Source organism: Tympanuchus pallidicinctus, unplaced genomic scaffold (genome assembly GCF_026119805.1).
Source record: "Tympanuchus pallidicinctus isolate F22 unplaced genomic scaffold, pur_lepc_1.0 scaffold19, whole genome shotgun sequence".
Classification (NCBI taxonomy): Eukaryota; Metazoa; Chordata; class Aves; order Galliformes; family Phasianidae; genus Tympanuchus; species Tympanuchus pallidicinctus.
In genome coordinates this window covers 11,604,832-11,618,415 of record NW_026294710.1, presented here as the reverse complement: position 1 = coordinate 11,618,415, position 13,584 = coordinate 11,604,832, and the positions used below count along the sequence as shown (strand labels likewise).

The 13,584-nt window shown below is 37.6% G+C and overlaps 1 protein-coding gene across 6 annotated transcripts in view; it reads right to left on the bottom strand.

Moving 5' to 3' along the window:
- The window catches only part of USP6NL (USP6 N-terminal like), a 114,851-nt gene that overhangs the window by 20,825 nt on the left and 80,442 nt on the right, over positions 1 to 13,584 (bottom strand). For all 6 annotated transcript variants that reach the window (XM_052681203.1, XM_052681202.1, XM_052681204.1 and 3 more), the window contains 3 exons: positions 12,427 to 12,507; positions 4,020 to 4,127; positions 1,344 to 1,453 (listed from right to left, as the gene is read on the bottom strand). In XM_052681203.1, coding sequence (XP_052537163.1) covers positions 1,344 to 1,453; positions 4,020 to 4,127; positions 12,427 to 12,507 — 299 coding nt within the window. The remainder of the gene's footprint in view (positions 1 to 1,343; positions 1,454 to 4,019; positions 4,128 to 12,426; positions 12,508 to 13,584) is intronic.

Sequence of the window (13,584 nt, the reverse complement as noted above, 5' to 3'; positions counted from 1 at the left end):
AGAAATCTTGAGCAAAAAGCTGCTCATTTTCTGTTGGGAAGGAGGATACACATTTAGAGAATTTTACCAAAATATCTAGAGATTATGGCATTTTTTTTCAGTCTCTTCAGAAACTGGAGCTTACCTATTCTTAGGTAATAATAAAAAAAAATGTAATGTGAAGTACTAGTTATTAATCTTCAGTCTTATTTTACAAGGACAAAATGAAATAAAAAAGTTAGGTTCCAGATACCATCCATGAGAACCTTCTGTTATCAGTTATGGGAATTTGAACGATATGAAGGCCAACGTAAGAGCAAATCTCCTTCACAGTAAGATATAAAAATAACGGTAATCTTAGTACTATTTACACTGGATGGTACCACTGAAGAGTTGTAAAAGAATGACCCCTCAAAAATGTAAAGTCCATTGAGAAGTCAAACAAGCTATTGATTTACCTGGGAGACTTTATTTCATTGCTATACGGAATGATTTCTCAATTTTCATCCACATCGCTGGAAATGTATAATGCATGTACAGTAATTCCAAGTTCTATTCCAAGTGTGAAATTGAAACAGCCAAAGGCTTTTCCAATACACTCTGAGGACGTGCTCAAAACACAGCCACAAGGAACAGAGCAGGCTGTGCCAGAGTTAGCCCCAAACTGACCGGGTAGCGAGCTTCTGCTTCCACTCAAACTGTGTGGGTTAAAACTAGCTGAGGCTCAGCCAGTTTTGCATAGCACCATGTCAGCAGTACTGACAGGCAAGGCACATCAGCTCCAGTGTAGATACCACAGCACAAACATATCTAAACTACAGTCTGCACAGAATAGTGCTCTCAGCTTTGGGAATTTCTGCTTTGTACTCCATCCTGCATTGCAACCATCACAGAAATTTCCCATGCCTACTTAGAATTTGTCTGCAAAATACCTAGAGGAATAATGTAGGAAAATGTTTCTTTAATAAATCACATTAAAGCTCATAATTCATTGAGTACTGCTTTTTGAAAATAGTACACTACTGTAGATGATGTCTTGGAAAGAAAAAGAGTCAAAAAACTCACCCTATCCTTTCCATCTCAGCAGGGTGCTAATGTGGCATGCTAGAAACAATCACAGAATGGCTGAGGTTGAAAGGGACTTTAAAGATCATCCAGTTTCAGCCCCCTGCTGTGGGCTGGTTGCACTGGGTACACTGGTTGGCTGAAAGTTTGGCTTTGTAACAGTAATGGTGATTATCTCATAGCACACAGACAACTCTGCTTTGAAAGTCCGGAACTCACATTCAACATCCTTTTGCAAATCAAAGAGGTCTGAGGCAGATCAGAAACCAATTATAAAACAAAACTCCTAATTTACTTACTTAACACCGTATCTGTCTCGAAACATAATATGATCTCTGTATGTTCGATTTACATCAAGATCAATTTGCCTAATATCTGGTGAAGACCCTCGTGCTTGACACTTCAATTTCTAGGAAAAGAATAAAAGACATAAGTTACAGTTTTAACTCTCCGTTCCTTATTGTAAGCTCGTAAAAAGGAGAAACCTACCTAATTGTACACTTAAACTCATGATTTAAAATCTTTAATGTAAAATGGCAACTCAGAAACTCATTCAAAAACATACATGTATACACGCACACACAAATTCTATATAGTCAAATGCACATTAACATAGTATAAATGTAAAAAGACCAACCCCAGAACATACACTTTCGTGACAACATTCACTATGTTTCAGCATTTCAAATTTCTAATTGCCATTTCTCATGTAAAGTGCAGTGAGAAAGACAAGTGAATTTCACTGCTCAGGAACAACAGTACCAGTCTGGACTTCCCAGAAATGACCGAGGCTGGTTTTCATGCTTTTGTCGTCTTTTTCTCTAAGCAGAAGAAAAAGTTACATCACAGCCAGTTACTATTTAAATATAGATAATGGATGTTTCTGGACATTTCCCTAGTCATTTCCTCTGACCTTCTGTTTTAATCAATTTAATGGTAGAATAACTCTACTTGCTTTGATGTCTTACAATTAAGTCCAATTTTGCAAATGAAAACTTCAGGAAGCCTGCAAAGGTTGGACTGCCTTCTTACTTTTCACCCTAAAGTAATTTTTTTCTTGACATTCTCTCATTCATTCTTGCTTCTATCCATGAAAGTCAAGTATGTGAGAGACTTCTACCTGTATTCAATTGGAAAAGGCACTTTTATTTAATATCGTGGCCATTCATAAGGTAGAATTCTACAGCTTCTGGTTGCAAGAAAACAAAGGTTTAAAGTACAAGCATCCAGAGTGACTTGTCCTCCAGTCAGAAAAGAAGGGATCAGAAAGTTTTAAGATGGTATGAGAACCCAGAGCCCATGATTTACTGGAACTATGGGAAAAGAAGTAACCTGAGTCCTAGTCATGATGAGAGCCTCTAGAACGGGCACCTAGAGTCCTGGAATCAGAAATATTAAAAGATTAAGAACTGGATTAAGTTTCCTGCACCAAGGACTGTAAGAAGCAGTTTCACCTCCAACCATGCATCTTCCTTGTAACTTCATGTGTGCAATTTGTAAATGAGAATTATTATGAATCTTAATAACACTTCAGGAAATGGGAAAAGTGGAGAGCAGTTAAATGAGCTTATTGCAAATAAACAAGCGAGGATTATGATGGAAGGAACTCTTACTACTACCATATTTGAACTACAAAGACACTTTTTTGTTTTGCACTAAATGGCATCAATAATCTCTTAATATGAATTAACATTTTAAAATGCTTTTAGTTATACTCAGTATTCTTTCCCACAACTACATTACTCAGTGTGAATTCCATCCTATTCTTTCTGGATCTGCCTCTAGTCTCCCTTATGAAGTTAAACAAAATCTAATAGTCAGAAAGAGCAGCCTGTCAGACTAAGGAGTGATAAATAATTCAAGAAGAAGATCACAGAGACCAAAATTTAGATAACATCAATGCCAACATCGATCTTCTTTCATGACCTTACAAGATTCCATGTCTGCTCAGAGCCAAAGCGGCGGCTCCTGAAGAGTGCCATAAAAATCAAACCTAGCAATGCACTTCCTTGAAATTCTGGACATTTTTTTCTTAAAAGGCAGTGAACATTTCAGTTCCAGTAGAGAAAAAAATAAATACTCTACAATGTTATCTTACCTTTCTGTTAGCTATACTGTCTTCCTACAATCTCCTAGTGCAGAAAGATTGAGAGGAAAAGACTAATGTGACAAGATTCAGTTCCCCTTCTGCCTAAATTTCTGGCCTGCATACAAACCTCAGTCTACAGTTCGGGATCTCAAGTTAAGCTCAGATGGCAAACAAAAATCCACAGAAAAAGCAGAGTTAGAGAAGAAAAGTTGAATTATTGTGGTCACGTACCTCTGATAGGTGGCTTTAACTGCTACTCAGCATGCAGGTGGGACTGGGGTGCAACGCATACCTTTTCCTTTACACTCTAAGTAGGGTTACGCTTAAGTGGTCAATTTTTGCCTGTATCTTTCGGTAGGTAACACCTCAGTATTAGTTACACCTCTGAGAATACAACAAACTAAATGACAGTACTTTGTAACAGATATCTATGCTTCAACTCAGAGGTAACATGGCATAAAGTTTGCCAACTTGCTCTCCCAGAGGCCCTCTTGGCTTTAACAAGACGGAGAAGGCAACAACTCCTCACCCCCTTGAGAACACTACAGACTCCTCTTACTGATATTCAGCTGATGTGGCACTTCCTTAACAGAAATTTCTCAAGGAAGAGTTGTTGTTTCAGAGGAGAAGAGTTTTGTCTTATATTGTTTCACTTTGCTTTTAAGGGGGCTTTAACAAAGATTTGGGAATGGGAAGAGGAAAAATCAAATTAATTATATCAATACCAGAACCAACAGATAAGCTGGTAAAGTGCTTTCCAATACATGGGGAAAAAAAAAAAAAAGAAAGAAAGAAAGAAAAAAAAAAAACAGTGAAATTCAAGGTAATTTGTAATATTGAGATTAAAAAAAAAAAAAAAGATTAAGTGGAAATTCTAACAACTCACGCTGTACAAGTCTTTCATTTCTTCTTTCATTTTAGGGACATCAAGTAGTAAAGACCAAACTTGCCCTCTGAACTGCAATGGGATTCCTTTATAAATTCTCCTGTGAAACTGTAAAAAGAAAAGAAAGCATAAATGCATCCCAATTCACAAAGTTCTGAATAAAAGAAATGGTGATATGAAAAGTGCTAAAGACAAAAAGGCAATTTTGTCAATTATCCTGGCAAAGGGACAACTGGCTGGGGACAAACCATCTCAATCTTGAGTAAGAGTCCAGCGATGCCTGCGTTGATGGAATCAGCAAAGGAACAGAGAACAAAATGGACACGCAGACAATCAAGATTTCAGTATGTAGGAAGTCAAAATTGGATTGCCTTTGCTAAGGAGCATTTATTCCTAAAGTACTGCAAAGAGAACTCTAGATTTGATAACACACATGGAAAAACAGATTCTTAGCTACACAAGGTTTCAGGACAAACCACAAATAACTCACTATAATTATAATGTATAAATGGCAATAGTGAAAGGCATCAGGCAGTACTGCAAAGCTCTAAAAACTAGCAGTACAAAAATGCATTGCTGGTTTTTGCATTCTTGTAAAACTGCAGTGTATGTATGTGTATCACAAGCATGAGCTCACTGCAAACACGGGAAACGCCACAAACTAAAGACTTCAGACCATATTTCTAAATTAATAAGCAAGTGTTTTAATATGCGTTTAGGAAAAAGTATTTGCACAAAAACAACACACAGCAGATATTCCAGCTAGAGTTTCTAAGACTACAGAATGACTTTACACCACCACACAGAATTCTTGGCTGTGAAACTAAACATCAAATTCCTTGTTCCTGACACAGTCTATACTGACACACAGCTTGTATTAGAAATGGGTCACAAAGGGACAAATCGGTACCTGTGCAAAGCTAGAGTAGTTATATAAACTACCTCATGTCAGTCTTGCCTCTGACACACCACTGTTCTTCCATTTTGATTTAGTGGGTTGGTTCTCACTGGGTTTATTTGAAAAATCAGGAGCACTGACAACTGTATTCCTAGCTTCTATTCCAATTTGCATTTCTTTTTGCTGCAGCATTTAGGAGCACGAAGATTTCTAAACAGAGAAGTACAGACTTGTTGTCTTCAATCTTGGCTTTATGCAGCCAGGAGAGACCCAAGGTAAGCCAACCCTCAGACAATGAAACCTTACTCACTCACTCTCTTTTTTAGCCACACACAAAGAAAAGGTTATCTTCCTAAAAACACGGCTGAGCAAAGGAAAATCAGAGAATTCACAAAACAAGGGTATCTCTAAGGCCAGATAAAATCCACGTCTGGACTTAAGAATGCCTCGCTCTTACACAAGTTTTTTGATGGTCATCTAAGGCAAACACAACCTGCTAGGGTTACAACTCTTTTTTTTTCTGTTCCTTATTCAATTGTACAAGATATTACAAGATAGATCCTGGAGGCCATACACACAGAAAACATCAGAGATGTTAAGGAAACTTTGGAGATTTAATGCTATTAAAATTGTTTAAGTAGGAGCAAGTCTAGCAGGAGCATAACGACATCACTCCAGCTGTTTCCTGCAAGGATGAAGATTAAGCCAAAGTGCTACAAAGCACTCTTCTACCGATGTACATCCAGACTTCAGCTCACACTGAGGATTTCAGTGTACGTCAACCCAAACACAAGAGTAAATGCTTGAGAGAAAGGATAATTCAGTCTTCCGGAAGCCAAGCAGCACCAATTGCAGTGGTGTCATTCTGCACAAAGATTAGCCTGTCTATTGGAAACCAGAACGAGCTAAATTTGCCAACCTTATCTGCTAACCTGAAGGGAATGTTACAAGCCCCCAGTGACATTTAGCTGTATTCCTCAGGCCCACACTACGATAGTGTATCTTGATAACAAGGCTTTTTGCCAGACCACTATCATTTTGTGACTTATTACCAAATGTCTCCAACAACTGTCAGATTGGTTAGCGAGCAGAATAGGCTGAAAAAGAAATCCTTAAGAAGAGTTTTGTTCTAAAAAGAATATTTTGGGGAAAGGCTGAGTAGACATTAAAGGCCAGAAATAGGCCTTTGTGACATTAGTTGCTTCCTGAAATAGTTAAATCCAGACAACCCAAGCTATGGGCATTACTTCATGAAACAAAGCTGAAAGAGAACAATGATCAGTTTTGCAGATGACTTTCCAGTTTTCCCATCTTCTGCATTTCTCAGGCTGAACCAACTAGACACTAAAACAGTTCTCAAAGCAGCTGGGATAGAGAATGGTGGAAGGGCTTTTAAAAGAGAAGACTGAAAAATGAGTTGTTTTTACTAACTTTGAAAAGAGTGGAAAGCACTAAGACCAGCAGCTTGGTAAGCCCACTGTGGTTTGAGAAGAATCAGAAATGCAGTGGTGTCAGATTAGCCTGTCTACTGGAAACCAGAATGAGCTAAATTTGCCAACCTTATCTGCTAACCTGTGTTACAAGCTCCCAGTGACATTTAGCTGTATTCCTCAGGCCCACACTACAGTAAGGAAACATATTTAAATGCTGGATCAGAATTATCACACTGGCAGAACAAATCTAAAGAACGTTCAGAGTTTTTTGCAAACCATTCCACATCTGTATCCAGTCAAATTCACTGTTGAAGCTCCCAGTTATTCCAGAACATGAGAAGAACCTGCCTACAGACTAAACAGAGCACAACACTAAGGACTTTCACTGTCTGTCAGATAAGAAATGAGATATGAGACTCTTTTATAGGTCAGATATGAGAGATGAGTCTCTTTCACAGCACAGGCTCCATTACACAAACAACCTGCAAACAAGAATGAATAAGTTTTTTATGTAACAGCAAATCACACGGCTGCAGTGTCTCAGGGCTGGAGGGGAGGAAATACAAGCATCAAAGCAAAGCTCATCTCTCATTATCATTCAGTCATCAAAAAGTTAAAGAACACACAAGTGAACAAACTGATTATTAGCCAGCTGAACATCTGTACCATAAGTACCATACTACTGCCCTCTGCTGTCTTTTATTTCTGTGTAAGTTTATCTTACGTTGAGAACTGCAGGCTAAGTATATATGCTTGCAGACCCCTAATCAAGGCTCTGCTCTCTCTAAATTAATAATTAAAATAAGTAGTAGAAAATTTAGCAAGACACTTTATTTCATCTCCCTAGAAGTAGAACAAAAAGCAAATAGTCTTCAACAAATTCATTAAAAATAAGGCTTTCTTAAAATAGAAGCTCAAAAGAAAACACAAACATATTATCTTATAAGTCAGATAAGCATTCAGTGAAAACAAGCATCATTCAGAGAGTGCTGCTGTGCAGCCTGGAATGCTTCCATCATTAGATGACACTGAGGAAAACACAGATATAGTAGACAGAACTACGTGAACACAACTTAAAAATGTAGGTTCAAATTCTTTATCACATCTAAGCTAATGTTCAGCTAAAGACATCCATTACAAACTCTTGGAACTATCACTAATGTTGCTGATTCTGGTAGATAGGACACACATGCAGCACGGTGAGGATCCATCACTGATTCCAAAGGAGCGTCTCATGCAAAAAGAAACTGGAGCTGCAAATTGCACTTTCTTCTGTGAAACTAGAGAATATACAGAATGAATTTTAAAAAGTTTATAAGGAAAAGAGAAATGATTAAAAAAACCTGACTACTAGACTTGCAATAACTCAAATCTTAGCCATCATCTCAAATAATGAAGATATTATCATCCAATGTTCAATATGGCCTCTATCCTAAGAAAAAAGAAAAAAAAAAAACCAATAAAAAATACCAGCAAGTCTGCAACTGCCCCCTTATTCCTAAGTCCCAGATTTAAAACTGATAATCCAGTTGGTACTTGGCCAAGAAACGAGGCCATCACCATACAGTACAGGTTAAAGAGCAGGACCTGGCAGTCAAACTTCTGACAGATAGAAAACTGTCTTTTCTGAAAATAAAACGTCTTCAGTTATGCTAGGAAGAGCTGCACATGACACAGAGAGGTTCTGCCACCTCAAAAAGAATTAGCGATGAGAAGCATCAAAATTAAAATCTGAAAGTCCACAAGAAAGTATATTTATAGTGAAAAGAAAATATATTTATAAAAGCTGCTGCCTTTAGAGGTCCTTCAACTTCTGTGGATTGCATAAAGGAAAGAAAAAGTGCAAATTCAAGAGCTGCTAAATCTCATTCAAAAAAATCTGAGGAATGAGAAGAGGGTTCTTCATTAAAGCTCTGTGTTCAGATTCCAAACTAAGTGGCGACTTGATTATTATATTCTGTGTGAATGCCAGAACAGCTGGAAATTGCCAGCTACCCTGATTGTTTCAATTCTTCCTTTTTCTCTCAATTTAAGTGACTTCAGTCACAGCTAGATGAAGGTAGACAGCAAAAGACAGAAATACTTTAGTGGAAATACTCAAATGGGAATGTAACAGTTTTATTTAATCTTTCATGAAAGTTATGATCATACTAAGCAGGAAAGATTCAATATCCATGGTGGTTGATAGTACCCTGGGCTATTAAGCAGTAGAATACAAATAGAAAATAAAAGCATAAGCTAGAGAAACACCACAATGAAAGACAAACTCTGCTACTCTCTGACACTTCCTGCATAAGAAATGACTGATAGGGAGATGAAAGCTTTGTGTGATTGATATTTGTCAAAACAAAGACACAAGGACAGGTCCGCATTTCAGAGACTGGTGTCTGTAAGAATTATGATCACTCCTCAGAATAGATACCTAAATAATCACATAGGAGGCAAGGAGGTTACACAGTTACGAAGTGTGCTTATTTCCATTACGTCTTCTTTCATTACCTATAATTCATTGCTCAAAGATGGAAGAGACTGACATTTTCCTGGTTCAGTCTTTCTCCAGTTCCTCGTGGTCACAGGCTGCCCTCCCCCTGCTTTTTTGTTGTGAAACTTTAAAGCACAGAAGTTCTAATGGGGAAGCAAGATGAACTCCCAAGAGTTCCCACTTCTCTTGAGATCTTCTTCTGCAATAAGGACTAAGGGAAGATGTAAATCGAAGCATCTCACACACACATACAAACATATCAGTGTGCAAATATCTTCTCATTAATTCTCCTTGCAAAGAAGGAAAGAACTAAGGAAGCAGCCTCCAGGCAGCTATGTAAAAGAGAATTAAAAGAAAACTATACTTTGCAGTTAGGTGTATGACAGCTTTGGATAATGTAATCAATAGCAGGGATTCATTTATGGTATATTTATGGAATGAACAGGTTGCTTCAAGCCCAAACTATCGTAGGCTCATTACAAAAGGGCTTTCTGAAGTCCAATACTTTGCAATACCCACTCCATCCTTGAGACCATTATTTTCTCTGTCTCTCACTCACTCAAGTAGGTCATTTTCCAAAACCAAGCCAGCATTACAATTATAATCTGTAACTACAAAAATTACTAATGTTGTTTTCATCACTGCAGCAATGTTTTGTTCAGTGCTGTTTCCAAACAGCTGTGTTTTCAGGAGCAGTCTGACTGCACAGAAACCAAGGGACTGCCAGGTGAAGTGAATCCTTCAGTGACAGGCTGTTTGGTTTGCTGTTTTGTTTTTTTTTTTTTTAGTAATTTGCTCCTCTATTGCACTTTATCCAATCAAGTGAAGACAAAGCAAGAGTCAGGAACTGTTCTTGCAGCTTACAACTTACTGCTTTTGCTCTTCAAAAAATAGGGTTGGAAATTGGTGTATTCTTCCAACATACTATAGTAAAAACTGTCTTCATCTGCAAATTTTATACAATCATAAGAAAAACACTGTCCATAAACAGGAGCAGCAAATAATGTCTGATTTTCCACTGCATGCTGGCTGGGAGGAGGGATTTGATTCTATATTGTTTGTGTTCTGATGCAAGAAAAAAACAAAAACATCCTTGTGCTCCATCAGGGTCCAACGACCAGTGAAAATTCCTAGCCTAAAGCAAAGCTTATACCCTTTATGAACATTCTGAATTATTCCTGCCATTATTTATAGTTCAGTCTATAATTTGTTACATGAACTGAAGCTCTTTCTGCTCAGCTGATCTGCTTTACCTTCCACGTGCCTGGTGAAGAGGATCATTCAGTTAAATCAATGGACAACGGACTGATGTCACTGGCAGCTGAAGAGGAAGAGCACTGCTGCTTAGGCAACACAGAGCTGTTGTGTTCCCTGAAGGGTGGTATTTGACATACAGCAAACTAGGTTGCTATTCTACAGCTTTTTTTGAGCATCTCTTCAATTTGTGAACATATCTCCAGATCAGTCAGTCACCTCAATAAAGAAACAAAGCCAGATGTGCTATGAACAGAAAGAATAAGAAAAGCTTTGGAAAAAAGTTACCTTCTTATGCATTCACTGTAGATTTAAAAAGCGATACCCTGAAAGACAGCTGTAACTGCTTTTGACATGTTAAAGAAAAGCAAATAAAGGCACTTAGCAGCCTCGAAAACAAAGGCAGGATTGCAGACATCATGAGTAGGGGACAAGTAAACTTCCTGTTTCAACTGTACTATCTCCTATTTCTCTGCATATCATTCTAACAAATATCCTTGTCTCAGTCTCTCCAATTGAAGTTCTTTCATTTTGCAAAGAATAAATTAGTGAAACAACAGGGTAAAGGAGCAAGCAAACTCTGTAGGACATTCATCCAAGCAATGACCTGGGATGTGCAACAGTTGTCCTTTGTCCTCAGCAAAAGACAGGCAGACCAGCATCACCAGAATGCATCGACAGAATCTCCTCAACAAGATGTGAGTTTTAACAGATCTAAGATGACCAAGAGGACATTTACAGCAAAGAATCTATGCACAAACCCCACTTACCTTTCAAAGTGAGTAAAAACACTTGGAGCTTAATGGCCTGCCTAACATTGCTTGACTTCTGTTACCCCAGACCACTACTCGTTGTCCAAGCAGGTTCAAACCAATTCTGTAACTAAAAATCTGCAAAGTGGTGCCAAGAGCTTTAACAGGTAATTTGTTTACTTAAAAAATCACCTGTAACTTCACATAGAAAATCATTTTACTATTTATTTCTTTAAATCAAGAAAAGTTGTAGCACTGTTGGGCTGGGTTATAAAGCTGCAAGCATATTTCAGGGATTTATCCCTGAATGGCTCTTCCATATTGATCTCCAAGCAAAAGCAGATCCTATTCATACCATCAAAAAATGGCTTCTCTTAAAGACTATGAAGGGAGTTACATATTATACATGGGGGGAAAAAAAAGAAAACAACAAAAAAACCCAACTTATCCCAAGGCATAGAACAGCTTCCTGTACTTTTTACTTGAAAACTTACTCCAAGAAACTCTTCTTTTAGCAAAGAAACCATGCATTTTGTGATATACTAAAGATATCTTTGCTGGCAAGCATGATAATTTAAACATCAAACTACATGCCTCGTGTTATGACTAATCAGTTTCCTTGGAGAGTTATTCAGGCAGTTTCCACGGAACAGTGACTGCAAGCCATCCTAGGCTGCTCATCAGTAAACTTGGGTTGCAAAAACATTAAAAAAAAATAGAAACCACAGAAGATCAGTAATAAAAAAAATCCTCAGATCTTGTTAAGTACCCCAAAAGAATAACTTTAAATTTAAATATTAATTACAATAATATCCAGCAAATAAATGAATAAAAACATCACCCCAAAGTTAAAAATCATGATCTCTGAAAGGGAATTATGATTCCTGCAGAACTCAACTACTCCCATTTCAACTTGCTCCCAATTTTTAAGCTTACAAAGATTTTCCCTTCTTCCCTCCTTCTCACTCTAAAAATGTAACCAAAAATAAGTTTCTGTAACACCAGCTAGGTGCAAGGGAAGGCCAGCAGGTCAAATGCTTCATCTGCTCCTAAAATTATTCTGCAGTCACATGAACACAATTTGCTAAGTGACCCAAACTCACAGCATGCAACACAATGTAACACACAATTACTACTATGAACAAAGAGTACTGTCCTTCATAGAATCATGGAATCACAGAATGGCCTGGGTTGAAAAGGACCACAATGCTCATCCAGTTTCAACCCCCCTGCTGTGTGCAGGGTCGCCAACCATCAGACCAGGCTGCCCAGAGCCACATCCAGCCTGGCCTTGAATGCCTCCAGGGATGGGGCATCCACAGCTTCCTTGGGCAACCTGTTCCAGTGAAAACTCCCTGCATTTGCCTACTGCTGTTGGTTTTTTTTTTGTTTTTTTTTTTTTTTGGGACGGGGATTGTTTTATTTTGTTGGATGTTTCTTCATTTGTTTGTTTAATGTATTATGGCTTTTTGAAAGAAAAAAACAGTTTTCTTTCCAGGTGTATTTTTTCTGATCAAAAATAAGACAACCTAATTTAAGGTTACACATTCATTCAAAAGTGATAACAAAAAAGGATGCTTTACTTTACCTTTTCAGTATTCTTGTATTTTTCCCAGCTTTTCAGCATCTTAAGCCATTTTGTGGTCCTTTCAATTTCAAGGTGTTTTTGCTGAAAATAAATTACAGTATGTTAATCATCTCAAAATGAACACATTTTAAATTATTAATTTAATGCATTTGTAAAAACGTCGAGAAAAAAATTAAGTGTAACATTTATAGAAGTTACTTCTCTACACATTTTTTTTCCTCAAATACAAAAATCATTTTGATTTGTTTTCACACTGAGTGATTTTTCAGGCAAATAATTTCTGCTGCAAACAGTTTAAGTTCGCTGATTCTGCAATGAATCATGGAATCACCAAGGTTGGAAAAGACCTAAAAGATCATCCAGTCCAACCGTTCACCTATTCCCAATAGCTCCCAATGGTGGCTGCCCTTAGCCAGCCTTACCCAGGACACATTTAGCTACTGCTTTCCAGCAGCCATACAAACCATCCCTTCGTAAAAGGCACAAAATAAAATGCAGTACACACCCTGACAGAAACAAACCAGTATACTTCAAGTGACGCAGCAAACCAGTATACGTTGACCTCAATAACAATTCATAAGCTTTAAATAAAGGACATGTATGAGTGTATGCAAGAAAAAGTGTGGCAGCAAAAATGGGACTATTTCTGGTCTTGAAAAGTGATAAAGTTTTGCTATAACTCACTGTTGGAGAAATTATTGACAAGAATCTTCCAGCAACAAGGGGATAAAATAAGAAATCAAAAAATACTATATAAAAAATAAGCAGTTTAAACAGAATAACATAATAAATGTTATTTCATACTTCTATGCTCCACATGGCTTTAAAAACACTGGACAATGTCATAATCCTAAAGATAGCTACACTTGCCATCAACTTCTTGAATATGGGAACCAAACAAGCACTTGCAGTTATCCATTTGTGTCCCTAAATTCCTGGCACTTCAGCTTCGCACAGTCACAAATGCGCACTTCTTTGGCTCTGATGATAACAAGATTCACAAAGTGGCACTTCTACAGCCATGTTTTACACATTGTAAAGTAGGTTTCATATCTCTGATTATCCTAGAAAGAGGGAGGAGGGGTGTTTTGGGCTTTTTGTTTTCATAATGCTTTGTAGCTGAGGATCAACACTGAAAAAAGTAGAGCAGAAAGCTTA